Raw genomic sequence first — 26439 nt, forward strand, 5'->3', positions numbered from 1 at the left:
ATTTCCTGGAGATCCATCTAAATGGTTGCATGTATCAGTAGTTCATTCCTTTTTCTTGCTGAGCAATATCCTCTGGTATGAATGTACCACCGTTTATTTAACCATTATTAACCTGTTGGAGGACATCTGGCTTGTTTTCAGTTTAGGGCTCTTAGGAATCGAACCGCTATGAACCTTCACGCAGAAGATATTGTGTCAGTGTAAGTTTTAATTTCTCTTGGATGGATGGCCAAGAGTATAATTGCTGGGCCATATGGTAATTGTATGTTTAAGTTTAAAGAAATTGCCAAACTTTTAACCATTTTACACTCCCACCGGCAACCCAATTTCTGTGCATCCTCACCAGCATTTGGTGTTGTCATTATTTTTTCTGCAAATAGGGAGTCTTATTTCTTCCTCGCTAAACTGTATGTTTTCTATTTCTTTTTCTTGCCTTCTTACAGAGTTGTTGTTGTTTCTTAATAATGTAACTTCCAGGTAATGAGATTTTTCAGTTGAGGATTTTCCTCCTTTTTATTTTTTCTTTTTTTTTTAATTTTTAAAAATATTTTATTTATTTTTAAGACAGAGAGAGACAGAGCATGAGTGGGGATGGGGCAGAGAGAGAGGAAGACACAGAATCCGAAGCAGGCTCCAGGCTCCGAGCTGTCAGCACAGAGCCCAACGCGGGGCTCGAACTCACCAACCGTGAGATCATGACCTGGGCCGAAGTCGGACGCTCAACCGACTGAGCCACCCGGGCACCCCCTTTTTATTTTTTTCTAATGGGGAAAAGTTGGTGTCAAAATCAAGAGGTTCTGCAATTTGTGTAGCATCAGTGACCAGTGTTTGATTAACATAATCATTGGTTTTCTTCAAAGAATTTCTTAATTCTTTTGATGCTATCAAGAGCATTATGCACGCTGGATTTGATTCCTGCATCATTTGGCTTACATCACTAATTTTACTTAATCTCTCATCTAAAATCAGTGCTGAGTAAATACAGTTTAAAGTTCATGGTTTCAGGGGCGCCTGGGTGGCTCAGTCGGCTAAGCGTCCGACTTCGGCTCAGGTCATGATCTCACTGTCCATGGGTTTGAGCCCCGCGTCGGGCTCTGTGCTGACAGCTCAGAGCCTGGAGCCTGTTTCAGATTCTGTGTCTCCCTCTCTCTGACCCTCCCCCGTTCATGCTCTGTCTCTCTCTTTGTCTCAAAAATAAATAAACATTAAAAAAAAATTTTTTTTAAATAAAGTTCATGGTTTCAGAGGTATACCTTTGGCTTCCATTCTTTATCAAGTGGCATTATCTTTATCAAAAAAATCATCAATGGTTTTTAAAAAAGAATATAACTTGGGGTGCCTGGGTGGCTCAGTTGGTTGGGCGTCTGACTCTTGATTTCTGCTGAGGTCATGGTCTTGCAGTCCGTGGGTCTGGGCCCTGCACTGAGCTCTGCGCTGATGGTTCAGAGCCTGCTTGGGATTTTTCTCTCTGCCCTTCCCTGCCTTCTCCCTCTCTCTCTCTCTCGCCTGCTTGGGATTTTTCTCTCTGCCCTTCCCTGCCTTCTCTCTCTCTCTCTCTCAATAGATAAATAAACTTAAAAAACTTTTTTAAATAAAAAAGAATATAAGTTGGATATTCTATCCATTAGTAACATGGAACTTCCTTGTTCTTGTTCATGGTTTCAGAGTGTTCCATAGTAAAATTGCCCTAATTTATTTTGCCAGTGTCCTATCAGTAGGCTTTTACTTGATTCTAATATATTGCTATTAAGAACAATGCTTCAATAAGTGTCCTTGTACATATCTTTTCATACATGCACAGGAAATTGCAGGAAAAAAAATCATAGAAATAGAATTATTGCATCAAAAATATGTTCACTTTGTATCTTGAGAGTGGCTGAATTGCTCTCCCAAGGGGTTGAACCAATTTACAGTCATATTCAACACAAGGTCTTCTCAAAAATATTTTTTTTAAGTTTTTATATTTTGAGAGAGAGCAAGAGTGCAAGTGGGGGAGAAGCAGAGAGAGAGGGAGAGAGAGAATCCCAAGTAGGCTCCACACTGTCAGCGAGGAGCCCAATTCAGGACTTGACTTGGGGCTCGAACTCATGAACCGTGAGATCATCACCTGAGACAAAACTAAGCGTCAGATGCTTAACCAAGTGAGTCGCCCAGGCACACCTGTCTTCTCAAATTTTTAAAATCTTTGCCAATGTGTAAAAAAAAAAAGAAAGAAAAAAGAAAAAAAATAAAATCTTTGCCAATCTGATAGATAAAAAAAGGATTTTGTTGTCATAGCTGCTGATTTTTAAGATGAGTTTAAACTTTGCTTAGGGGCACCTCGGTGGCTCAGTCGGTTAAGTGGCTGACTCTTGACTTCAGCTCAAGTCATGATCTCATGGGTCCTGAGTTTGAGCCCCACTCGGGCTCTGTGCTGGCAGCGTGGAGCCTGCTTGGGATTCTCTCTCTCCCTCTCTTTGTGTCCCTTCCCAGCTTGCATATGCTCTCTCTCTCTCTCTCTCTCTCTCTCTCGACTTTGCTTAAAACGAAATCAGATTTATACAACTGAAAGGTGACTTTCCAAAAACAGAAGAGTACTACACAATCTCTTTATATATCAAGGTCAGATAATATCACTATATATTTTTTCAAGCCAATTCTCCAGCCTGTATTTAAAAAAAATTTTTTTTAATGTTTGTTCCTTTTTTTGAGGGGGATAGGGGAGGTGTAGAGAGAGAGAGAGACATAGAATTTGAAACAAACTCCAGGCTCTGAACTGTCAGTACAGAGCCCCATGCAGCACTTGAACTCACAAACCGTGAGATCATGACCTGAGCCGAAGTCAGGTGCTTAACCAACTGAGCCACCCAGGCACCCCTCCAGACTGTATTTTTAAAACAACTAAGGGGTCATTACACATTTCTTCCATGTATATGGAGGGAGCATTAGCTGAGACCCTCCAGTAAATAGTAGATGCCAATGAATAAAGCCCCTGTCTTCAAGGAATGTGCGGTCTAGCAGCAGGGTCCAAATAAATTTTGTAATACAGTAGGTATCACTGTCTCCCATGGATGCTCTATAGTGCAGATAAAAAAAGCAGCTAGGCTGCATCTGGAGGTTAGAGAAGGCTTTGAGCTGAGTTAAGAAGTAAAGGAGGAGTGAATTCTAGCCAGATGCCGAGGGGAGGAATGGCAGTCTAAGCAGAGGGAACAGCATGGGCAAAGGCATTGAGGTGTGAGCAAACAAGCTCAGGGAGTGAGGAGAATGCCAGAAATTCAGCATTTCTAGAGGGCCAGGCAGAGGATTACGCCAAAACTGCAAGCAAGGGCCCAGTTAGAAACAAAGATTTAAGCTTTCTACTACAGGCTATAGGAACTATTGATGGTTGTTTTTGGGTTTTTTTTTAATGTTTATTTATTTTTGAGAGAGAGAGAAAGAGTGAGCTGCGGAGGGACAGAGAGACAGGGAGACACAGAATTCAAAGCAGGCTCCAGACTCTGAGCTGTCAGCACAGAGCCTGATGCGGGGCTTGAACTCGCAAGCCGTGAGATCATGACCTGAGCCGAAGTTGGACACTTAACCAGCTGAGCCACCCAGGCACTCCTGATGGTTTTAAAGAGAAAATGATCAGATTTGCATTTTAATTGCTTACTCTTTCCCTGTTGTGCAAGCCTGGATATACAGGCAATCAGCTAGGTATGACTTTTTGGTGTGTCTAAAATATTTCATAGTAATAAAGACCAAATGTGGTTGTACATCAAAATTCCTTCTAACCTGTCCTTGCCATTTGTATGAGTTTCCTATTGCTGCTGTAACAAACTATTGCAAACTTAGCGGCTCACAACCACTCAAGTCTGTTGTGTTTCAGTTCTGGAGGTCATAGGTCTTAAATGCATCCCACAGGGTTAAAGCCAAGATGTCAGCAGGGCCTTGTTACTTCTGAAGGCTGAGAATATGTTGACTTGTGTGTCCACCTTCTGCGGTCCTTTGCTCATCACCCCCTCTTCCATCTTCAGAGCCTGCAGAGCAACATCGTCCAGTCTCTGACTCCCTCTGTGGCCTGCCTCTATCCCTTATAAAGATCCTGGTCACTACACTGGGTTGACCCGAATCATCCAGCTTAAGCTCCCTATCTCGAGGTCAGTTGATTGACAACCTGAATTCCATTGGCCTTCTGAATTCCCACTTGCCATGGAAAATATTTCCAGTTTCCAGAAATTAGGGCTTGGGTAGCCATTGTTCATCCAACACTGAAATTTTTTATTCAAATTGTGGTAAAGAATATATAACATAAATTTTACCATTTTAACCATTTTTTTTCCATTTTAACCATTTTTAAGAGTACAGTCAGTGGGGGGGCCCTGAGTGGCTCAGTTGGTTGAGCATCTGACTCTTGATTTCCACTCAGATCACGATCCCAGGGTTGTGGGATTGAGCCCCGTGTCGTGCTGAGCATGGAGCCTGCTTGAGATTCTTTCTTCCTCTCCCTCTCCCTCTCCTTCTCCTTCTCCCTCTCCCTCTTTCTCTCTCTCTCTCCCTTTCCTCCCCCCCCCCATGCATGCTCTCTCTCAAATAAATAGTACAGTCAGTGGCATTAAGTACATTCACACTGTTGTACCACCACCACCATCCATCTCTAGAACTTTTTTTATCTTTCCAAATTGAAACTCTGTCCCCATTAAACATTAACTCCCCATTCTCCCCTCCCCTCAGCCCCTGGCTACCACCATTTGACTTGCTGTCTCGATGAATTTGACAATCCTAAGTACTTCATCCAACATTTATTGAATACCTACCTGTGCTAATTATTCTGCCACGTACTCGGATTCATAAGTTAGTTTTCCCTGATATTTTTTCTCAGCTTTTTATTACAGAATTTTCACTTACAGAAAAGTTAAAAGGGTTGTATAATGAACAACCAACCCTATATCTAGTACCTAGATTCAAGCAATTGTTAACCTTTTGCTATATTCACTGTGTGCGTGTGTGTGTGCGTGTGTGTGTGTGTGTGTGATTGTTTTGCTGATGCATTGTATAGTAGATTGCAATCATAATGATACTTGATCTATAATTACTTCAGGAATTATCTCCTAGAAATAAAGACATTTTTCTACATAACCACAATACCACTATTGTATCTAACAAAATTAACAATAATTTCCTAAAACTATTATCTAGTAGTCCATGTTCATGTCTCCCCAGTTGTCCCCAAAGTGTGTGCCATCAGGGATGACTTATTGCATTTGGCTGCTAGAGCCCTTCAAACATACCCATCTTTCCCCCCTACGTGACAATGACTTTTTGAAGAGCCAAAGCTGTCCACATACAACTTTTTAAAATATTCTATAACTTCAGTAGCTTGAAACAACTATTTCTCTTTTAAATTTTTAAAAGATCTTATTTTTAAGTAATCTCTATACCCAACGTGGGGCTTGAACTCACAACCCTGAGATTAAGAGTTGCATGCTCTACAGACTGAACCAGCCAGGAGCCCTAAAAACAACTATTTGTATCTCCCGATTTTGTGAATCATGAATTCAGGCAGGGGCCAGTCAGACAATTGTTGTTTCACAGAACTCTGACAGAAACCGCTTGCTGGTATTCAGGTGGCAGATGGACTGGGCACAGGGGCCAAGTTGGCTTCACTGTCATGTCTGCAGAGCACCTTGGTTGGGATGGCTGGAAGGCTGAGCTCAGCTGGGATCGCCCACGAGAGCATGCCCATGTAGCCTGTCTAGCGTGGTGGCCTCAGGGTGCTCAGGTTCTGATCTAATGGCCAGATCTAATCAATCTGGGAGCACGTATTTAGGTAAACAAGACAGAGGCTGCATTACTTTTTATGACCTAGCTTCAGAAATCACACAGCGTCATGTCCTCCATGCTGGATTGTCCGAACTAGTCACAGAGCCCATCCAGATTTAAAGAATTTGAAGCTATGTCTTAAAAATTGCCATGAGACCTTTGTGCCCTCCAGCCACAAATTATTTGCTTTTCTCTCACTTGCAAAATACACACACCCTTTTCCAAGACTTCTGCAAAATCTCATCCCATTAGGACATGAGGATCAGGCCCTTTGAGTTAGGCCTTTGCTCACCCTGGGCTCCTTGTGAAGCTTCTGTTGGACTACATCCTAAGGAGTACCAGCATACCTCAGAGGTACTACAGGTTCCGTTCCAGACCACGCCAAGAGAGTGAGTCAAATGGATTTTTTGGTTTCGCAGTGCATATAAAATTCACATTTACACTATACTGTAGTCCATTAAATGTGCAATAGCACTGTCAAAAAAAAAACTGTACCACCTTAATTTAAAAATATTGCCAAAAAATGCTGTCATCTGAGTTCTCAGCAAGTCATACTCACTGATCACAGGTCACCGTAACAAATGTAATAATATTATATATAAATATAATTATATTATTATATATTATATGTAATATATTATATGTAATATATTATATTAAATATATAATATATATAATATAAATATTATATATAAATATAATAATAATGAAAACTTTTGAAATGTGATAATGACCATTATGTGACACAGAGATGTGAACTGCGCAAATGCTGTTGGGAAAATGGCACCAATAGCCTTGTTCTATGCAGAGTTGCCACAAACCTTCAATTTGCAAAAAGAAAAAATTTAAAAAATAATTTAAAAAAACGCAATCTCTGTAAAGCACAATGAAACGAGGTATACCTGTATCAGAAGCATGCTGTCTAGCTGAAAGGAGCTATAAAGCATGCCCTTGAGAGTCTTAGAGAGCGTTTTGTACACCTGAGTGGATTATGAAGCACCATCTTGTCTGTCTGAGGATATAAAAAAATATGTCTTACAGTCAGGTACCAGATTCCCCCAAACAGTGTTTTATCAGTGGTGCCCTTGTAGAATGGCCCATATTCTGATTTTATCTACGTGTTTCCTCTTGTTGTCATTTAACTCTTTCTCACCACTCCCCTCCCCCCAATTCCCATATTTCCTGTGAAGTCTGGAGGCTTGACTGGATTCAGGTTGGAATCATAACTGAGTCAGCACACAGACCGCATGATATCTTACAGGCACAGCGGCTGCCCCACGTTAGTGTGCTAGGCTTGATCACTTCCATACAGTGGTGACAAGTAGATCTCTCCATTGTAAGAGTTCATTTTCCTCTTTGTGATTAGCATGTAACCTGTGGGGCGGTCCTATGAGAACCATGGAATGCTTCACAAATTCACGTCATCCATGTGCAGGGTCCGTGCTAATCTTTCTGACTTCCTTCCAGTTTTACTCTGTGCTATGCAAGCAAGCCCTGGCCTTTAAGGTTAAATGAGGTCCTAAGGGTAGGGTCCTGATCCAATAGTACTGGTGTCCTTGTAAGAGGAAGCGACCCAAGGATGTGCGTGCACAGAGGAAAGGCCATGTGAGGCCATGGCAAGAGGGTGGCCATCTGCAAGCCAAGGAGAGAGGGGCCTCAGGAGAAACCATCCCTGCTAACACCTTGATCTTAGACTTTCAGCCTGAAGAACTATGAGAAAATTTTCTGTTGTTTAGCTACCAGTCTGCAGTATTTTGTTATGGTGGCCCTGGCAAGCTAATAACACGGTTCTTGGAAGCCATTTAAGACTTACCAAGGAGTTTAGAGTTTATTATTTAACCCACGGGGGTGATTTGGGTTGTAAGCTGGGGAATAACAGGAAGATCACTGCAAGACAAGTACAAAGGAACTTTGGAGCAAGGAGAGAGCAGAGACAGAGAAAACCCAGTCAGGAGGGATTTTAAGAGTATGGGTGAAAGATGATGAGTGCTCAAACAGAGGCAAAAGAATGGACAGACAAAAGAATGATAAAAAGACAAAAGAATGATAAGAAGGTAGAATTAGCAGGGGCCCCTGGATGGCTTGGTAGGTTGTGTGTCCGACTTTGGTTCAGGTCATGATCTCACAGTTGGTGAGTTCGAGTCCCACATCGGGTTCACCGCTGTCAGTGCAGAGCCTGCTTTGGATCCTCTCTTCCCCTCTCTCTGCCCCTCCCCTGCTTGCATTGTCTCAAAAATAAATAAAACATTGAAGAAGAAGAAGGTAGAATCAGCAGTGTGTATTGACCAATTGGACATAGGGAAGTGAGAGGGAAGCAATACTGAATTCTCCCACGTTCCTAACTGGGTAGTGATTGTAGTGGACATTTATTTGTTTTCTACCCAGCTTTCCCCGTCCTAAAAATACCCAGACCGTCACTCCAGAATTGACCCCCAATCCTTCCCATTGTGCAGCCCACATGCTTTGGTGAAGCTCACCCTATCATAACATTGGTGGTGGGCTTTGACTGACTTACATTAATTAACACATTCCATTGCTCTGGCTATCGTTTTGGTTCAGGAGTGAGCATGTGGTCTAAACTTGCCAGTAAGGGTGAATGTCAGAACTCTCTACTGGAAGGCTGAGACTGAATGCTCTCCCTTCCCTACCCCCGGAAAAGACCAAGGAATCCCGTAGACCCAGATTAGCTGGCAAACATCTAGTGACCCCCGTGGATGAGCCATAGACTAGAGCCGACCATGTGCGCAGCAAAACAAAGTTAGATCCCCAGAGACACCTTTGGGCTGCTGAATCAACTGACCATGAAGTCCTGGACTCTCCAGTTATCGCGTCTAGAAATCCCCTGTTGTTGAAGCCATTTTGAACTGAATTTTCCTGTTACCTGCCAGATAGATACAGGTAATCAGGTGAATAGTGCAGCCATTAACTGGCATACAGGAGGCAGAAGGAGGGGCCGGTTTGAAGGAGAGAAATTTCATCTCGAACTTTGACAGTCCCACCTCTTTGCTCACAGTGGACGCTTGGGTCTGGAATGACTCCTCCCCTCCCACCCCCACATTTGTGGACCTGCTGAAAAAGTCCTCTTCACACCCAATGGCCCCATTCTTCTGCACCTTGCTCTGTAAAGCCTTTGTAAATCCCTATTCTGTCCAGGTGGGAAGTCACCACTCGTTCTGAGCTTCCGGAACACATCAGACACGGCTCTATCCGAGCTTTTATCACCTCATGTTACTATTTCCTCCACTGGGCAGCAACCCATCGTATTCTTCTTCGTGTCCACACAGGGAGCCCCGGGGCACCTAATAGGCATCTGAGCATCTTGATGAATAAATGATCCCTCTTCTTCCCCCATACTCTTCTCAAACTAATGAATTTACTTGCCACTCCGCCCACCTCGGACTGAGGGAAGCTCTGGCTATCAGATCATGGATTAAAATAAATAAAGACTACCCAAAAAAGAAGATGAAAATATAGGAGTGTGAAGAAGGGGTATTTTTATGGAGCTGGGAACACAGAAAAAGAAAAGTTGGATCAAACAAGTACCTCGATTATAATGATGTGATCGCTGCTCCTTTGCCAAGTTTATGAGGGCGATGCATACACTGAATCTCTCTGGATATATGAGATGGGTTTACAATCTCCTCGTACTGCTGAAGACTGTGGGAAGAATCTAAAATCGGCACTACCCACACATAAGGTTGCATTATGCCTATCAATTTATTTTGATCTCATTGAAGGCGTTTTGGAGCAGTCCTCAAGAAATAGCTCAACCAAAAGAACATTTAAATTATGTAAAAATGAACTCCAGTGATTTAAATCCATTAACCTTACATAATAAAATTTCAAACATAGTACTGTAATTTTAAAATACAAAAAAAAAAAACCCCACTTTAATCATTTGAATTCAGAAGAAATAAGTTCTATCTGAATCTTTGCAGGGAAAAGTTGAAGAATACTGATCTATCACCTTCAAGTCCATTTGGAAACGCGAATTGTTGGGGGGGGGGGGGTGGCAAGTGTGGCCAAGCCTAGATCGACAACGATAATAATGAATGATGATGTTTATTTCACAAATGTTCACGGAGTGCTTGCTACATGCCAGGTATTATTTGAGGTGCGGAGGACACAGCAGTGAATTAACGTATCTGAATAGTGATGGTAAAAAGGAGATTTATTGAGCCCTTGCTATGTATGGGTCAGGCCCTGAGCTAAGAGCTCTGCCTATATTGGCCCTTTTGTTACACTCCTACCATTATTGTCCCCATTTTATAGGTGCAGAAGCTAAGCTTCAGACAGATAACTCCCCCCGAGGTCACAAAGCCAACTGAAGTGGTGCAAGTGGGACTCTACCCAGGCCTGTTGGATTCTGGAAGGAACACAGCAGCTGAATATAAATGGCTGCTGAAAATGTTCTGTGGGTAGGGGACTAAGCCATTTTACATCCTGTTCGTTCCTTTTGCTTAAACATTCCATATTTACAGTGGGTGGGAAGGTAAAATTCAGTATAGTTCTTTTTTTTTCCCCCCAGTGCAAAAAGGTGTTTTTATGAAAGCATGGGAACAGGATCCATGGGCAGAAAGAGTTGCCAAATTCAGTATAATTCTACCAAAACTTCAACAACTTTAAATTAGTGGAGCCCAGTCAGTGAGTTTTCTTCAGAGTATTATCAATGACAAGTTCACGGCTCTAGAAGATTATGTGACCTAGCCTGTATGTTGGCAAACTATTTCGTACCACTTCATTTTTTTTTTAATGTTATTTATTTTTGAGAGAGAGCAAGTGAGAGCAAGCATGAGCAGGGGAGGGGCAGAGAGAGGGGGAGACACAGAACCTGAAGCAGGGGCCAGGCTCTGAGCTGTCAGCACAGAGCCCGACGTGGGCCTTGAACCCATGAACTGTGAGATCATGACCTGAGCCCAAGTTAGATGCTTAACCAACTAGGCCACCCAGGCACCCCCATTTTGTACCACTTTAATTCAGTGTTTTCAGTGTTTCACTACTACCCTTTGTGACTGTTGTAATATGTGCACACCACTCGTACTATTATTTACTTGAAATTGCTTTTTGGTTAATGTTTTAAAGGAAAATAATATCACTGCTATAAGTAAAGAACCACTAATTCATTCCGCAAACATTTAGGAAGTGCCTGACATGCACAAGGTAGTGGGGATAGAGTCATGAAAAAATACACCAAAAAGAATCCCTGTCTTCATGAAGCTAATATTCAGGTAGGGGTGACAGACAATAAACAAGTTAAAAAGGTAAAACAAATAGTACATAAGAGAGTGATAAATGCTGAGGGAAAAAAAGGAGGGGGATATCAGCTGTCAGTTGGGGAGGGCTAAAATTTTGGATAGGGCAGTGAGGGAAGGCCTGAATGAGAAGATGACTCTTGAATAAAGACCTAAAGGGACCACCCATGCGGAAATCCAACAGAAAGGCAATCCAGGAAGTGGGAACAGACAGTGCAAGGCCCTAAGAAATGAGTGTCTGGGGCTCTCAAAGAACGATAAGGAGGTCGTGGGCTGAAGCAAGACTGGACGGGAAGCTATTACAAAAGTCCAAGTAAGAGATGTTGGTTTGGACCACAGTGATGAGAAATAATCAAATTCTGGAAATATGATGAAGGCGGGGGCACCTGGGTAGCTCAGTCGGGTAAGCGTCTGACTTCGGCTCAGGTCATGATCTTGCAGTTCATGGGTTCGAGCCCCACGTGGGGCTCTGTGCTGACAGCTCAGAGCCTGGAGCCTGCTTGGGATTCTGTGTCTCCCTCGCTCTCTGCCCCTCCCCCGCTCATGCTCGCTCGCTCACTCGCGCTCTCTCTCTCAAAAGTAAACATAAAAAAAATAAAATATTATGAAGGCAGAGCGAACATTTGCTGATGGAACAGTTATAGAAGGTAAGGGGAGGGGAATCGAGAAAAACCCTAAAACTTTTGGCCTAGGAAGCAACTGGAAGGATGGAGTCCAACACATTTCTGGTTTTTTGGTTTGTTTTTTTTTTCCTTCCCCCAAAGATCCTCCCCCATCCCCCGGATCTGGAGTTCTGTCACTTACATCACAGCCTCCCCACTCAGTGGAAGAAATTTAGAAAGCACCAGTACTCAAAAGAACAGATTTAAAGCTGTTTTGTGGTTTTGCTTATCTGAAGTCTGTGTGCGTACCACAGTGCTGCAATCTTGAAATAACTGCACTGGGAAAATTAGTGGTTTTTTTTTCAGGGATCCAGCAGACACCTTTGGAATCCCGAAGTTCTATATTTTGTAAACATACTGAACACACTCTGAATATCATAAATATGCTGAAATTCTGTCTAGTGCAATTCTGGTACATTGATTGGCTGGGTGGTAAGGAACCCAAGATTTCATGAGAAAAGGAACATTCCTGGCTCTTAAAATTTAGGCTACAAACAGGTCTATACTGGATAAATTATGTACCACTTTTGTCAGATGAATTAATGCAATTGTTTAGCATCAGAAGCTCAAACTTTAATTTCACTTTTTCTGGCTCACTCGGGAGTTCAAGAAGAGGGCAGATTAAAGAGAGCAAAAGTATACAAGCAGTGAATAAGTTTCATGGTGAGCCAAGACATCACAGAAGAAAAACAAGGTAATCTGATTTTATCTTAAACACTGGCCTGTTACTTTACTATTAAAATAGCTGCGGTGTTTAGGTTTAGAGCCAATGGTCTCTGCACAAAAATAATGCCTTTCTTGGCACCGATGTTATTAAGGATCCATCTTAACTGTTTCAACATAAAAAACAGCTTTACTGCACCTTGTCAGTAAAGTACCCTCACTGCCTTCAATTAGACAAATGAACACATTTCTATTCCTGACTGTATCCAGACCCTACAGCCATTTCAACAAAATATAAATTTTGACTATGATTTATGTTTACTTTTATACTGGATAGTGCAGCAAACTGAACATTTCAAATATGATAAAGGAAAGGACTCTCCTGCAACCGCCTCTCCATAGATGCCTAACTAAAGGTTCAAGACTGGTGTCTCCACAGAGCTGCAGACCTGTCTAGTGGCTCCTGGACTCCATGAGTACCAGACCAAACTCATCTTTTACCCCAAAGTGCCCATATTCCTGTGCTCTGTATATCTATCTGTTAGTGACATCTCCATCCACCTGGTCAACCAGGTAAAAAACTTAAATCATCTTTGACCTCTCTCTACCCTTCACTTTCTCTTTCCAATTAGTTGCTAGGAATTGCCCACTGAACAGCTTCCAAACTGGCCTCCCTGCATCTAATCTCCCCTTTCTTCTCCCCACTACCAGAATTCTCTTCTTAAAGCTCAGATTTATGTTATCACATGCTAAAAAAAAAAAAAAAAAAAAATCTTACATTTTCTTCTCCTATTTCCTGTGGAATAGCCTCAACTCATTAGCACCCAAGGCGAAAGCACAGTTTGGCCCTGAATCCCCCATGGCCTCTTGTTTTGATTACACCAGGATTTCATTTGTAAGGGTGACTGAGTAATGACAGAGTGGTCAGTGCCATCGAAAGAAGTCTTATTGCTCCCAGTTCCCAAGAAAAGGAAGTACATCGTTCCATCCAAAGCCGCACAGGGTCAGTAAGGAAGCAAAAGGAGAGGAGAACATGACCCAGAGCTTCTATTGTGGTTTCTGTGGGAAGGAATGGGTGAGGCATAGTAGGCAAATTTGAGTGAGCTTAGGATGGGGTACTTTGAATGTTAGTGGACTCTGGGCTATAAGGGTGGTCTCTCATTATCCAGTATTTGGCCCCGGGGTGATTTAAGGCAGGGTAACTGTTGGCTTGGTGCGTGAGAGTTAAAGGAGGTGGTTGGGGGTATAGGCTTTCGATTGTTTGGTTAATGTAAGGTGTGTTCACAGGCAAGTTGTTTGTTACTCTAGGAATTAGCCCACCCTACAAGGGATAGATGTCACAGTATCCTAAAAAGCAGGGAATAAGAAAGATGGACTGATACACATCTCCTTCCCATGAACCCTTTGCTTATAGCTGTAACCCCAGAAAAGACCCTTCTGTATGAAGTTCTACACCGTATTTCTCAACACTCTCCACCACTCATAGCCATGATTGAATAGCACCCCCAAATCTGGTAACATGTAACTGTTTATATTAAAAATAAAACTGCCAGTTACTTTACTAGCAAAAATAGGTTTATCCGGGAATAGCAGAGAATTGCCATCCAGGGCAAGAAAACTACAGCAAAACCATAGACAAGTCCAGAGAACAAAGGAGAGTTGGTTCTTCTACAGAGGAGGTAGGGGAGTTGGGAAGACTGTTAGAACAAGAAATTCACTGGAGTAAAATAGTAGGAGTTCAAAGTATAGTGGCTTCTCATGGCTGGACCTTTGGAGGAAAGCCTTTCTTCCTCTTGCCCAGGTGGTAAAATTGTATCCGGGTGCAAGTTCCCTCTTTCCCTGTTGGATTTGCAATTAACAAAGAGTGGTAAGGGCATGAGAGCTACCCCTGCTAACCTCCCGACTCCATTCTAGTGAGGTTTCTCTTCATTAATTTTCCCATAACCATGATCCCTTCCCTACCCCTCTCCCACAACTACACAAGCAACAGGCACCCATCCAATCTATAGGGTGGCTGGCAACGTATGACTGTTGTGACCTTGTTCAAAAAGACAAACTGAGCCAATTAGATTTCCTCTTTTAAGGATTTAAATTAAGAGCCACGAAAGGAGATTGCCAGTCGATGGTAAGGCCCTGAAGTAAACTCAGGACCTTTGGGAGCCAGGGGTAGTCTAGTGCTCCTCCTCCTCCTTCCCTTATCAACGCCAAATACTACAAATAGTCCATAACTATCTGGGGCTAGTGCTGGAGGTTTTGTTTTCATGTTTCTTTCAAGCACGAAGATTAACAGATACAGTGACAAAACTACAGTAAACAGGTCTGACTTGATCAGGCCTGAGACGGAGGCCACAGTAATGTCTTTTTATATAAGCCCCCAAACGTGTTGCAAAGCGTTTTTAATTTCATATAAACATATAAAGGGCCACATGAACACAATCTAGTACAGATGCATCCAGCAACTTCAACGGGCATTTCCAGCTCCTTGCTAAGGTGCCCACATCCAGCTTACACCCTGCAGGTGGAAATCTCGAGCGCGGTTCCAAATGCGCCCCGCCCCTGATCACGTGGGACCAAGTCCGCAGACTGTCTATTGCTTCTGCCTGGGCCGACCTGCCTGGATCGACTGCTCCAGTCTGGCGCGTCCCCGGCGCGGGAAAAATTTCAATTCCGGCTAGTTGTCGCAGCGACCTCCTTACCCTTCACAACCCGGGCCTGCCTCCGCTTTCTCCTGCTTTTTACATCCCGGACTCCTAGCCTCACACGAGTGGAAGCGGAGAAGTTAAAGCCGCCGCCGCCGCCATGTCCGAGGCTTATTTCCGGGTGGAGTCGGGTGCACTCGGGCCTGAGGAGAACTTTCTGTCGCTGGACGACATCCTGATGTCCCACGAGAAGCTCCCGGTGCGCACAGAGACCCCCATGCCTCGCCTCGGGGCTTTCTTCCCGGAGCGGAGCGGAGGTGCCGAGACTGACCACACGATTCCTCAGGTAAGCCTTTAGGGACAGATCCCCCGAGAAAGACTACAATTCCCATTGTGCCTCGCGGCCTTGGGCTCTGCATCGCGGGCGCGCTGCCCCGCGGGATTTGTCGTTTTAGGGGGAAGCCCGGCCCTACGCTTTAAGGAGTTGTATCGGCGGGTCTCAGGTCTCAGTTCTCTGAAGTGTTTTTTTAGCCTTCGCCCCCAGCGTGAAACTAAATTTATCTTAGGTCGTCAGGCCGCTGGTTTCATTTTTGAAACTGCCCAAAGTGAGCAGTGTCTTCCCCCCTCCCCCCTTCCCATATGTTGAAAGCTTAAGGATTGGTTACTACTGACTACTTAAGGATCGGGGTTTCTGATCACTGGTCTGTCCACTTTTTAAATAGTTAAAGGGACGCCTGGGTGGCTCAGTCAGCTGAGGCTCGGTCTCTCGATTTTGGCTCAGGTCGTGATCCCAGTCTCATGGGATCAAGGCCCATATTGGGCTCCAAGCTGAGCGTGGAACCTGCTTGGGATTCTGTCTCCTGCCCCTCTCCCCTGCTCGCCTGCTCTCTCACTAAAAAGAAAATAAAAATAGTATCCTCAAGATTTACCCCTGTGTTTTTAAATAATAGTCTTAAGCTTATTTTCTTGATTTAAAAAAATTAAGACATTGTTTATTGACTTTTCGTTATAACAGGTAAGGATTTTTGTCCTCTTACACATTGGTAAACAGAGATGCACTGCCGGTACTTTATTCATATTGCCTTCCTTCCCCCTAATGTCCATCCAGTTTACCACATTGCATTTAGTATCATATCTAGTTAGGCTGCTCTTGGCTGTGACAGTTTATTAGACTTTCCTTGTTTTTGAGGACCATGATGGTTCTGTGGAGTGCTGATCAGGTAATCTGTCGAATGTCCCTCAGTTGGGATTTGTCTGATGTGTTGTTGTTGTTTTTAAGTTTATTTACTTATTTATTTGGAGACAGCACAAGCAGAGGAGGGGCAGAGAGAGAGAAAATCCCAAGCAGGCTTTACGCTGTTAGCGGGAAGCCTGATGCAGGGCTTAAATTCATGAACCGTGAGATCGTGACCTGAGTGGACGTCCGATGCTTAACGGACTGAGCCACCCAGGCACCCTGTCTGAACTTTTCCTTGTGGTTAGACTGCAGTGATAGGTTTTGAGGAGGATCACAGAGGTCACATCATATCAAGGGCGCATACTGTTAGCATGACTTATCACATTGATAAGAACCTCGAACACCCGGCTGGGGTAGTGTTTGTCAGGATTCTTCACTATGAAGTTACTCCTTTTTCCACCTTTCCATACTGTTCTCTTTGGGAAGGAGTCATTATCACAGCCTCACTTAAGGAATAGGACTTATACTCTACTTATTTGAGGGTAGAGTGTCTACATAAAGTATTTGGAATTCTTTGTGGGAGATTTGTGCGGGAAGCTTTGTAATGACAACATTTAATGTCATTCAGAGATAAACGAGTATTCAGACTTGCTATTTTCTTCCTGTGTTACTCTTGGTACATTGTTTTCTCCTCTAGGAATTTGACAATTTCATCTGAATTTTCAAAGGTAGTGGTGTAATGTTCAAAATATCCTTTTACTATCTTTTTTACATCTGTAGGATTTATATTGATGTCTTGGTTTTTATTCTTGATATGGAGAAATTATGCTCCCTTTCTTCGTTAGTCTTGCTAGGAATTGATCAATTGTATTAGTTAGTTCTTTTAAAAGAACTAACTTAGGGCTCTGTCAGTTTCCTCTTTTGTACTGTTGTTTTCTAGGTCGTTAAGTTATTAATTCTTTCCTTCTACCTTCTTTGGACTTAATTTTCTGTTGTTACCCCCACTCCCCCCAACCCTGCCTGTGCAGTTTGAGCTGGGTACCCAGGTCATTGATTTTTCAACCTTCCCTTATGCATGTTTTTAGCTATACATTTCCTCTGAGCACAGCTTCAGTGCGTTCCACAAGTTTTGATTTGTTGTATTTTATTTTCATAGCCATGTGTTCAAAATAATTTCTAGTTTCTATTGTGAGTTCTTCTTTGACTCATGGGTTACAGTGCTTAGTTCCACGTATATTAGTATTTAGCTCTTCATCTTTTTTGATTTTGATTTCTAGCTTAATTCTTTCCACCAGGGTCAGAGAACATAGCCTGAATGATTTCAGTCTTTTGTAAGTTAACGCTTGCTTTATACTGCAGCATAAGATCAACTTAACCATTCCATATTCACTTGGCCAGATGTGTATTCTGAAGTCACGGTGTGTGGTAAGTATTGGAAGTTAGGTCAAGTTTGCTGTTTGCTTTGCTGAGATCTTCTATATTCCTACTGATTTTTTTTTCCTGCTCCTCATTTATCTAGAGAGATAGACCAAAGTTTTCCACTATGCCTATAGATTCACCAGTTCTCCTTTTACTTCTCTCAGTTTAGACAGGGATCTGTCTTTTTCTTGTGGATATAATGACCCTTTTATTATTGTCAAATGTCCGTTTTATCTCTAGTCTGCTTCTCTCTTTTGATTACTATTTTTATGGCATTTTTTTCAACCTTTCTGTGTCTTTATACTTCAAATATGTGTCTTTTAAGCAGCGTATGGTTAGGTTTTGTTTTTTTTCAGTTTGACAGTTTTTCAGTTGTATTTAATTTGTTTACATTTAATGCAATTATTGATATATTTGTGGGTTTTTTTTCCTTCCTACTATTTAGTTTGTGTCCTGCGTTTCCATATTTCTTTCTGGGATCATTTTCATTCTCCCTTCAAGATTTCCTTAGTCTGTGTCTTCTAGTGATAAACTTTCCATTTCGGTTTGTTCAAGGGGTCCCCAAGACCAGCCCCAGGTTTGATGATTCACTAAGAGAACTCACAGGACTCAGCATCTAGTCATACTAATGTTTAAATTTTAATACAGTAAAAGGATACAGAGCAAAAACAGCAAAGGGAAAAAGGGTGTGTGTGATGAAGTTTGCAGGAAGCTGGACACAAGCTTCCCAGAGCCCCGTCCATCCGGGCGAAGTCGCACAGGATGCACTGGAATATCCAGTAACGCATTATGACAGCATGGGTGAAATATGTGTACCTGGGAGCTCATTAGAGACTCAGTACCCATGGTCGTACTGAGGGCTAGTTACACAGGCATTCTACCGAACACATTCCAAGATTCCAGACTCCCAGGAGGAAAGCAGGTATTCAGCATAAGCCACATTGTTTGTGCAAACTGCATAAGCACAGTGAGGCACTCCTATCCACTCTGAGAAGAGTGGGAACCCTCCTGAAACCCAAGTTCCAGGACACCCACCAAGGATCAACTCTGCAGGCAGGCCCCTCTAAGGAGGGTGGTCTGAGGGTTGCTGTGTTAACTTTCTGCACACTTTCTGTCTGCAGATGCCTTCAACTCAGTTATATTTGGCCTTTTTTTTTTTGGATATTTCTCTTCATTTCTGGTCTGTCATGCCACCTCATTGTATTTTCCAGTTCTGTTAAGGCTTTAAAAATATAGAGACATGTGTATCTTTACTGTCCTCTCTGAAGCTGTGAAGTGGGATGGAGAGGGGCTGTGGCCTGAGCTCAGGCTGATGCTGTTTTTCCATATATCGCCCAGCACCTGGTGGTGCTTAGTGCGTAGTAGGCCTCCAGTGAGTGTGTATGAGGAACAGGTATGGAATATTTAAAGAAAGCAGAAATGCTTATTTTTGTATTTTTCTAATGTTCATTGATTTTTGAGAGAGAGAGAGAGAGAGAGTGTGAGCGGAGGAGGGGCAGAGAGAGACGGAGACACAGGACCTGAAGGAGGCTCCAGGCTGTGTGCTGCCAGCACAGAGCCTGACGCGGGGCTTGAACTCATCGAGCCACAAGATCATGACCTGAGCCGAAGTCAGATGCTCAACCAACTGAGCCACCCAGGCGCCCCCAGAAATATTTATTATATTTCTGAAGAATCTGCAATTGGAAGTTTTTATTTATGTGAGTTAGAAAACTTCCCCTTTGTACCACATTTTTGTTCCGTACTGTGCTTCTGTTGAACAAAAACCGTTGTTCTCACCATTCCATTATGATGTAAAACTTCAGCCCATGCAGTTCATCTCTTCAAGTCACAACCTTCTTCTGCTTTTGGGAGCCACGCCCCCAAACAGAACAGGCAGCAGATGCCTGCTCGGGCAACCTATATTTCTGTGTATTGCCACACACATTTATTACGCTATTTGCTTTTAAAACCTACATTCCTGTGTGATGCAGGGCTCAAAGCTCGAACTCCCCCTGTGGCTGGCAAAGGGACTTTTTGACCACAAGCGGCGGATCCTTTCTGTGGACCTTCCCAAGATCTACCAGCAAGGTTGGAGGACCGTGTTCAGCGCCGATGCCAACGTGGTGGACCTCCACAAACTGGGGCCGCATTTCTATGGGTTTGGCTCCCAACTCCTGCATTTTGACAGTCCAGAGAATGCAGACATCTCCCAGTCTCTCCTGCAGGCAAGTAACTGACGTGAAAACCCTATGGCACCACACACGCCTTAGGAGCCACCAGCCTCCACCCTTACCCAGGGAAGTGTATCATGTATACGCTCAGTTTATTAGTTATTCCACAGCGGCCTACAGTTAGACTGCATTTGCCGATTATATATTTACTTAAAAATGACTTGTCTGCAGCTCTTCATATTTGTTTGTTAAGAGTTGGGGCCACAGGAAGGCCTGGAAATAAGAGAGATGATGGTTGACTATAGGTGACAGGCACTTAAATACGCCAGCCCGGCCCAGCCCCAAGACTGGTCTGAGGGCTCCCGTTAGGAGTACATGTGTTATTTGTTCCCGTCCCTTGCTCTGGGGCTAAACCATGGCTCTGCCATGTACGAACTGCGTGACCTCTATAGGCTTCCATTTTTCACCTGTTAAATGGAGATAACAATAGTGCCAAAATTATTGCATCGTAGTGAGATTAGGTGGTGCCATTTCACAAATGGTAGCTATTACTGTTGTTTTCCACAGACAAAACAATGTTATACCCATATTACCATCCTTTACGACATAACTTTATTTTAACGTCTCATAATTATTACCTTTTTTATGTTTATTTATTTTTGAGAGAGACAGAGCCTGAGCGGAGGAGGGGCAGAGAGAGAGGGAGACACAGAATCCGAAGCAGGCTCCAGGCGCTGAGCTGTCAGCACAGAGACCGATGTAGGGCTTGAACCCACAAACCGTGAGATCATGACCTGAGCCAAAGTCAGATACTTAACTGACTGAACCACCCAGGCACCCCCATAATTGGTGTTTTGTTTGTTTTTTTTTTTTTTGCTAATATTAGGAGAAGCTACCCTTTCTACCTCTTATTTTACTTCCTCATTTCTAGCTTTATAAGAACTTCAGCTGAAGACACGTTTCCTCCCTGGACTATATAGACACCCTCCATCAGGCTCAAGGGTTGTTTGGCCTAACGTGTACTGGAATGGTTTTTGATGTAAATAGTAAAGAAAAACATTGTTGCCATCCACTGAGATAAAGAAATCAATACATAGACTAGAGACAGTTTGAGCTTATGAAACTCTTTTGAGCAGAAAGCTAAAAATGGGGAAAGTCCATTTATTTGTCTTACAGTGTCTCCAGGACATGTCCTTGAATTGGAACAGTGCCCTTTGTTAGTGAGTTATATCTTTTCTTTTTCCATCACTGCTTTCAAGTTCTATAAAGTTGCCCATCGGTAAGGTGATAACTCCATGAGGCAATTGAAGAAACTGAGGCAGGGGCTTGTGGCTTGGTCTCAGGGCCCTGTGGTAAAATGACAACCCTCAGTCATTTGTGTCTCTATCCTGCTCTCACACTGAAAAAGATATAAAATGCACTCAATTAGATTAGGAGTCTTTTCTGGTCCAAACTTACCTGTGCGTGTCACAGTACATTATTGTGGCCTTTGTTAGTAATAACAATAATGGGTAACCCTTTTTTTTTTTTAATTTTTTTAAATGTTTTTGGTGGGGGCTGGGGAGGGGCAGAAAGAGAGGAAGAGAGAGAATCCCAAGCAGGCTCCGTACTGTCAGCGCAGAACCTAATGCAGGGCTCAAATTAATGGGTAGCGCTTTTTGAGCAGATTACTCTTGCCAGCCAGTTGCTAGATGTCCTACATGTATTCCTTCATTGGCTACCATAACAACCTGTTGGATATTCATAACCGTCCATTTCACAGATGAGGAAATTGAGGCATGGCAATGTGAAATCACTTCCTCGAGTGATAAAGTCACCTGAGAGCTCCTTCTGACTGAGTCCTAGACCAAACTTTTGCCCTTCATGACATTTAAATGTTCAGGGAAAAATGGATCTGATTTTTCTCACTCATTCCTTCTCCTTCAGACATTCATTGGACGTTTCCGCCGCATTATGGACTCCTCCCAGAACACTTACAATGAAGACACTTCAGCATTGGTAGCCAGGCTGGACGAGATGGAGAGGGGCTTATTTCAAACAGGGCAGAAAGGACTGAATGACTTTCAGTGTTGGGAGAAGGGGCAGGCTTCTCAGATCACAGCTTCCAACCTCGTTCAGAACTACAAGAAGAGAAAATTCACGGATATGGAAGACTGAAGGTCAGAAGAACACAGAATTGCTCCTTGTGGAGTTACTGCTCTGTGTGTCCTTGATAGAGCCTCGTTGACCTTGTAAAGGGCCATGTCATGGCTTATTTCCCACAACAGTGTCGGGAGCGGTGCCATCTGTTTGGGAAAGGACGTGGTGCAGGAAGTCCCTGGCCTGTATGGCTTATAAGACTCTCCCACCCTGCTGACCCATAGCCGGGGAGAAACCAAAGTCTTTTGTAAAATACAGTTACCACATGCATCATAATGCAATTGGAACTGGGATCCCTTGTATCCGGGAGTGTGACACCCTCCGATGTCCACTTTCGCTGCTCCAAAGGACAGGTACAAATGGGCCATCTGCCCACAAATGTTCTCTTGAACTTAACTGCTGCATCTTCCTTATGGCTGCTCCGAGGACAGCACCTCCAGGATGCTGGCCTTACTTGTGAATGTCTCCTGCGTCCTGCCTGCGAGGAGTCACCCCAATTTCCAGAAACAGTTGCCAAGAATAAAGAAGGAAAATGATAAGACAGATGAATGGTAGGGCTTTTACTAAAGAGAAAGCATTGTTCTCCTCCTCTGCAGTCAGGGCTTTGGGGACGGGGCTTCACAAAACTCTGTGGTCGGCCTGGAGGGGAAATGGTTAACCTGAGCTTGTCTTTCGCCTTGAGATCTTTAGAGCCACCCGCCCAGCAATCCATTCCCTCCCTAGAAAAGCTGTCATGGAGTCATTTGGGGCTGCATAGTAGTTATTAAAGGGTGTTAACCAAGCCGTCTTATTTTGAAAGCTGGACTTTAGGATTGCTGGTTAGGAAGAGCCCTGTTTGAGAAGCTGAACATGGCAAATGTAAGTGGCAGGAGACCTTGACCATGTTCTTCCTCTTTGGTCAATTTTGCGGCATTATGACCTAGAGGATTCCTGACCGTTTACCAAGAATGTGTTTAAGCATGTTTAAGCAAGCTCAAAACTCTTCCTGGAGATCAAGGCAGAAACCTCGGGCTGAGTAAGAAACATCGTTCCCTGGGGGACACCATCTGACGGGCAGTTGTCTCCACACCAGCTTCCCATAATGACTGAGAATGGTCTTTGTCATTAGAAATCATAGAGGGGTTTGGGTATTCAGATTGTGCAGATGTCTCGATGCAAACTTGGAATGCCAGAACAGCTTTTGAAATGCATGTTTTAAGATGGAACCGATGTTTTTATAATTTGATTTTGGTGCTAAATAAATGACCCACTTAGCACATGAATACATTCTGTACAAGTAACTATTTCTGTAACTCGAGTACTACAGACAATCAGAGCTATCAGAGAATTTTGTCTGTGATCGTATTCAACAACAATGCCCAACTAAATCCGTGTTTCCGTGGCTGCTCTTTTGTTTGCACCAGACTCAAGAGTATGAGCTACATTCCCTGTAGGAACGAGATGGGTCCCAGAAAGGTAGGACCTCGTGGCGAGCACAGCATTTACATCTAGCCAGGGCCCCAGAGATGATTCATAGAGTGAGAAAAGTATATTATTCAGTTTTGGGATTCACTGTTTTCACAGATAGCTTTGTGTTTAAAGTCAGTCCTCAGGCTGCTGCCATTTTTTTCTCTTATTGGGGGAAAAAAAATGCACAGGAGCCACATGCCAGGAATACGTGGGTATGCAATGTGCAGAATTCATTCTGTTTTAAATTTTGAACAGATTACAAGTAGCTTTTGAATCCTATTTCCAGTTACAAGTCTGCCTTCAAGCCTGTCCATTACTACCCCTGTCCCCCTGCAATCCTCCCCAAATCAGGCTTTTGGATCACTCTTTGGTCCCTTCAAAGAGGTGAATTTTTCCAAATGAGTCAACAAACAACTCAAGTACCAAATTGCTCTTAAAATCAAGGGGGGGATACGTGTGCCCTTTCCCCTTAAGGCTCTGTTACCAGGTCACTCTGGACTTCATGACTTACAAAGACATCATCATTTTCAGGTTTCTCCCTGGGATGACCTGGGCTGTCAGAGAAGTGGGGCAAGTCTTGGTCTCCTGGGTCCGTTCCTCCTGCTCTCCTCGACCTCTGAACTTGAGACAGCCCTAGGTTCAGTCCTTGGGTCTCTCCTCGCCATTCCCACTTCGGCAGGCATCTCGTCCCATCTCAAGCTTTAAATACCATCTGTGTGCTGTTGACTACCCCAAGTCTGATCTCCAGCTCAGATCCCTCCCTCCAACCGTAGATTTGTATCCAGCCACCCACTTGACCTTGCTGTGTCAACATCTGACCTAACATGGCTGAAACTGAGCTAATCTGACTCAGTCTGCTCCTCCTGTAATTTTTCTCTTCTCCGTTTCTGACATCATCATCCCTCCCTATTACACAGGACAAAAACCTGGGTGCCTTCCTGGCCCTCCCTTACTTACCGCTTTTGGGTCTGCCTTCAAATCACCTGCAGAATCTGACCAACCTCTTCCCCACCTCCAGTCTTGCCTGGATGGTTGTGGTTGCCTCCCTACTGCCTCCCTGCAGCCACCCTCCTCGCCCCCCATCTTAAGGCTTAGCTCCACAGTAGCCAGAATGGTCTTATTCAAAAATAAATCCCATCTTGTTCACTTGCAGCTCAAAACCCTCCAAGAAAAAGGCCACTCCACCATCCTTTTGTTAAAAAGATCACTTAATCCCAGTGATCTGGTATACACAGATATTGGATACACACAGAAATAATTTCTTAAAGACAATTCCATACCCCAAACCTAAAGAAAAGTGTCTGAATTTGGAGTTCTGTTGCTAACTCAGGATATCACTATTTTGAATGAGCAAATGTGTTCTCTTCTGTTCCACTATCCTTCAAGAAACCCCAGAAGGGCGTTTTCATCTTTATGCTTGAAACAGTAATGCTTAAATACAAACATAATATTTTACACATCTTAGCAAAAGCAAATAACTACGCAGAGGCTGTATGTGTGTTTCTGAAAGTGGATATCTGTGTTTAAGAGAAAAATCTAGGGGCACCTATGTGGCTCAGTCAGTTGAGGCTCTGACTTCGGCTCAGGTCATGATCTCGTGGTTCGTGGGTTTGAGCCCTACATCTGGCTCACTGCACTGAAGCTACTCTGTCAACGCCGAGCCTGCCTCAGATCCTCTGTCCCCCTCTCTGCCCCTCTGCTTGCGCGAGTGCGCTCTCTCTCTCAATCTCTCAAAAATAAACATTAAAAAAAGAGAGAAAAACGTATCCTTTAGTAACTTTGTTGAACAAAGGTAGGATAGATACTTAACTCTAAGAACCTTAATTTTATAGTCCTTATCTAGTATGGGTAAAATAAACAAATTTTTTATATCGGATACACACAAATAATTTCTAAAAGACAATTCAGTACCCCATACCTAAAGAAAAGTGTCTGAATTTGGAGTTCTCTTGCTAACTCTTGATGTCACTATTTTGAATGAACAATAAACCCCCTCATCCTTAATGAATAGTGAATAAAATGGATATGCATCAAGGGTAAGCCTCGCCTACTAAGAGCAGATGATTAACAAAGGTGACAGGCCCAGCCTGCTTCTGTTTGAGCTCATTTTTGAGACACTGCTTACTTGTCTCACAGCCTCACTTAGGACACCAGCATTCCCTTTCCCAGTATGCTCTCTGGTTGCCCGAGCTGTAGTCTAAGGGAAGGTACAGAGGAGGCTGTCCCCAGAAGCCAGAGGTCTCCTTTGTGTGTCTGCTCTTCAGAGATCAGAGACAAGTCAACTAAAGGGGCATCATTTCATTAAACCCTTTTATTTGGGAGTAGTTCTAGATTTACACAACAGTCGTAAAGTTAGTATAGAAAGTTGCCCGATATCCTTCACACAGCTTTCCCCAGCATCTTACATAACCATGGTACATTTATTAAACTCTGTTAACTAAACCATTGGTTTTCTTGAGATTTCACCAGATTTTCCATTAATGTCCTTTTCCTGTTCCAGAATGCAATTTAAAATCCTATGTTGCTTTTAGGGGGCAATCATTTTTGAAAGCCAAAAAACATCAGTCTTCCCTATGTTAATTTCAGGAGTTTATCTTATTAGAAATGTTTCCTTGCATTGATGTAGGTAACTGGGCCCAACTAGGGGCATGTTAGGCCCTGCCCAGGAGCAAGCTGCCAGTAAGTTCATCAAGAAGGCAGAGTATTTGCTTTTCACCTGAAAACTTCACTCCCCAATATTTGAATCTGATGGGAAAAGGCCTCTTTAGTTTTACTTACAGCTTTTAGCATTCTCTCTCTGACAGCAAGAACAGGATTTTCTCCCCTTTCCCTTCTGGCACATACTAGCTAATTTTCTTTGTTTCTAAAGGAGTTTAAAAGGAGCACAGCTTTATACACCAACATTATTAACAAGTGTCAGGACAGCTCTGAAAATAGTGCCTGGGAACTGCTAGTGTTTCAGAATCCATAATGGGAAGGCACAGAACCAGCTAATCCTTGCAAACCTCTCCCACCTAAGGCCAATTAAAAAGAAAGAAAGAAAGCCCAGAGTTTTAAGTCTTTGTGACATTCTCTGCTCCCGTGTCACCCTTGAGACAGTTTATT

At 43.2% G+C, this 26439-nt stretch overlaps 1 protein-coding gene, 1 long non-coding RNA gene and 1 pseudogene across 2 annotated transcripts; 1 reads left to right on the forward strand and 2 right to left on the reverse strand.

Moving 5' to 3' along the window:
- Positions 1–7173: 7173 nt before the first annotated feature.
- LOC128778130 (U6 spliceosomal RNA) lies at positions 7174–7274 on the reverse strand (annotated as a pseudogene).
- Positions 7275–13911: 6637 nt separating this feature from the next.
- LOC109270843 (uncharacterized) lies at positions 13912–15151 on the reverse strand. Its single transcript, XR_002081708.2, has 2 exons — positions 15055–15151; positions 13912–14197 (listed from the first exon to the last, which is right to left on the reverse strand). It is a non-coding gene; the product is annotated as an uncharacterized LOC109270843 (long non-coding RNA).
- On the forward strand, positions 14470–23147 carry GINS3 (GINS complex subunit 3). Its single transcript, XM_019455765.2, has 3 exons — positions 14470–15343; positions 19567–19800; positions 21673–23147. The coding sequence occupies exons 1-3, from the start codon at positions 15158–15160 to the stop codon at positions 21901–21903; spliced, it is 651 nt and encodes a 216-aa protein (XP_019311310.1). The 5' UTR covers positions 14470–15157; the 3' UTR covers positions 21904–23147.
- Positions 23148–26439: the final 3292 nt, after the last annotated feature.

This window comes from Panthera pardus, unplaced genomic scaffold (assembly GCF_024362965.1).
Source record: "Panthera pardus isolate Hobbes unplaced genomic scaffold, ASM2436296v1 HiC_scaffold_18, whole genome shotgun sequence".
NCBI classification, from domain to species: domain Eukaryota; kingdom Metazoa; phylum Chordata; class Mammalia; order Carnivora; family Felidae; genus Panthera; species Panthera pardus.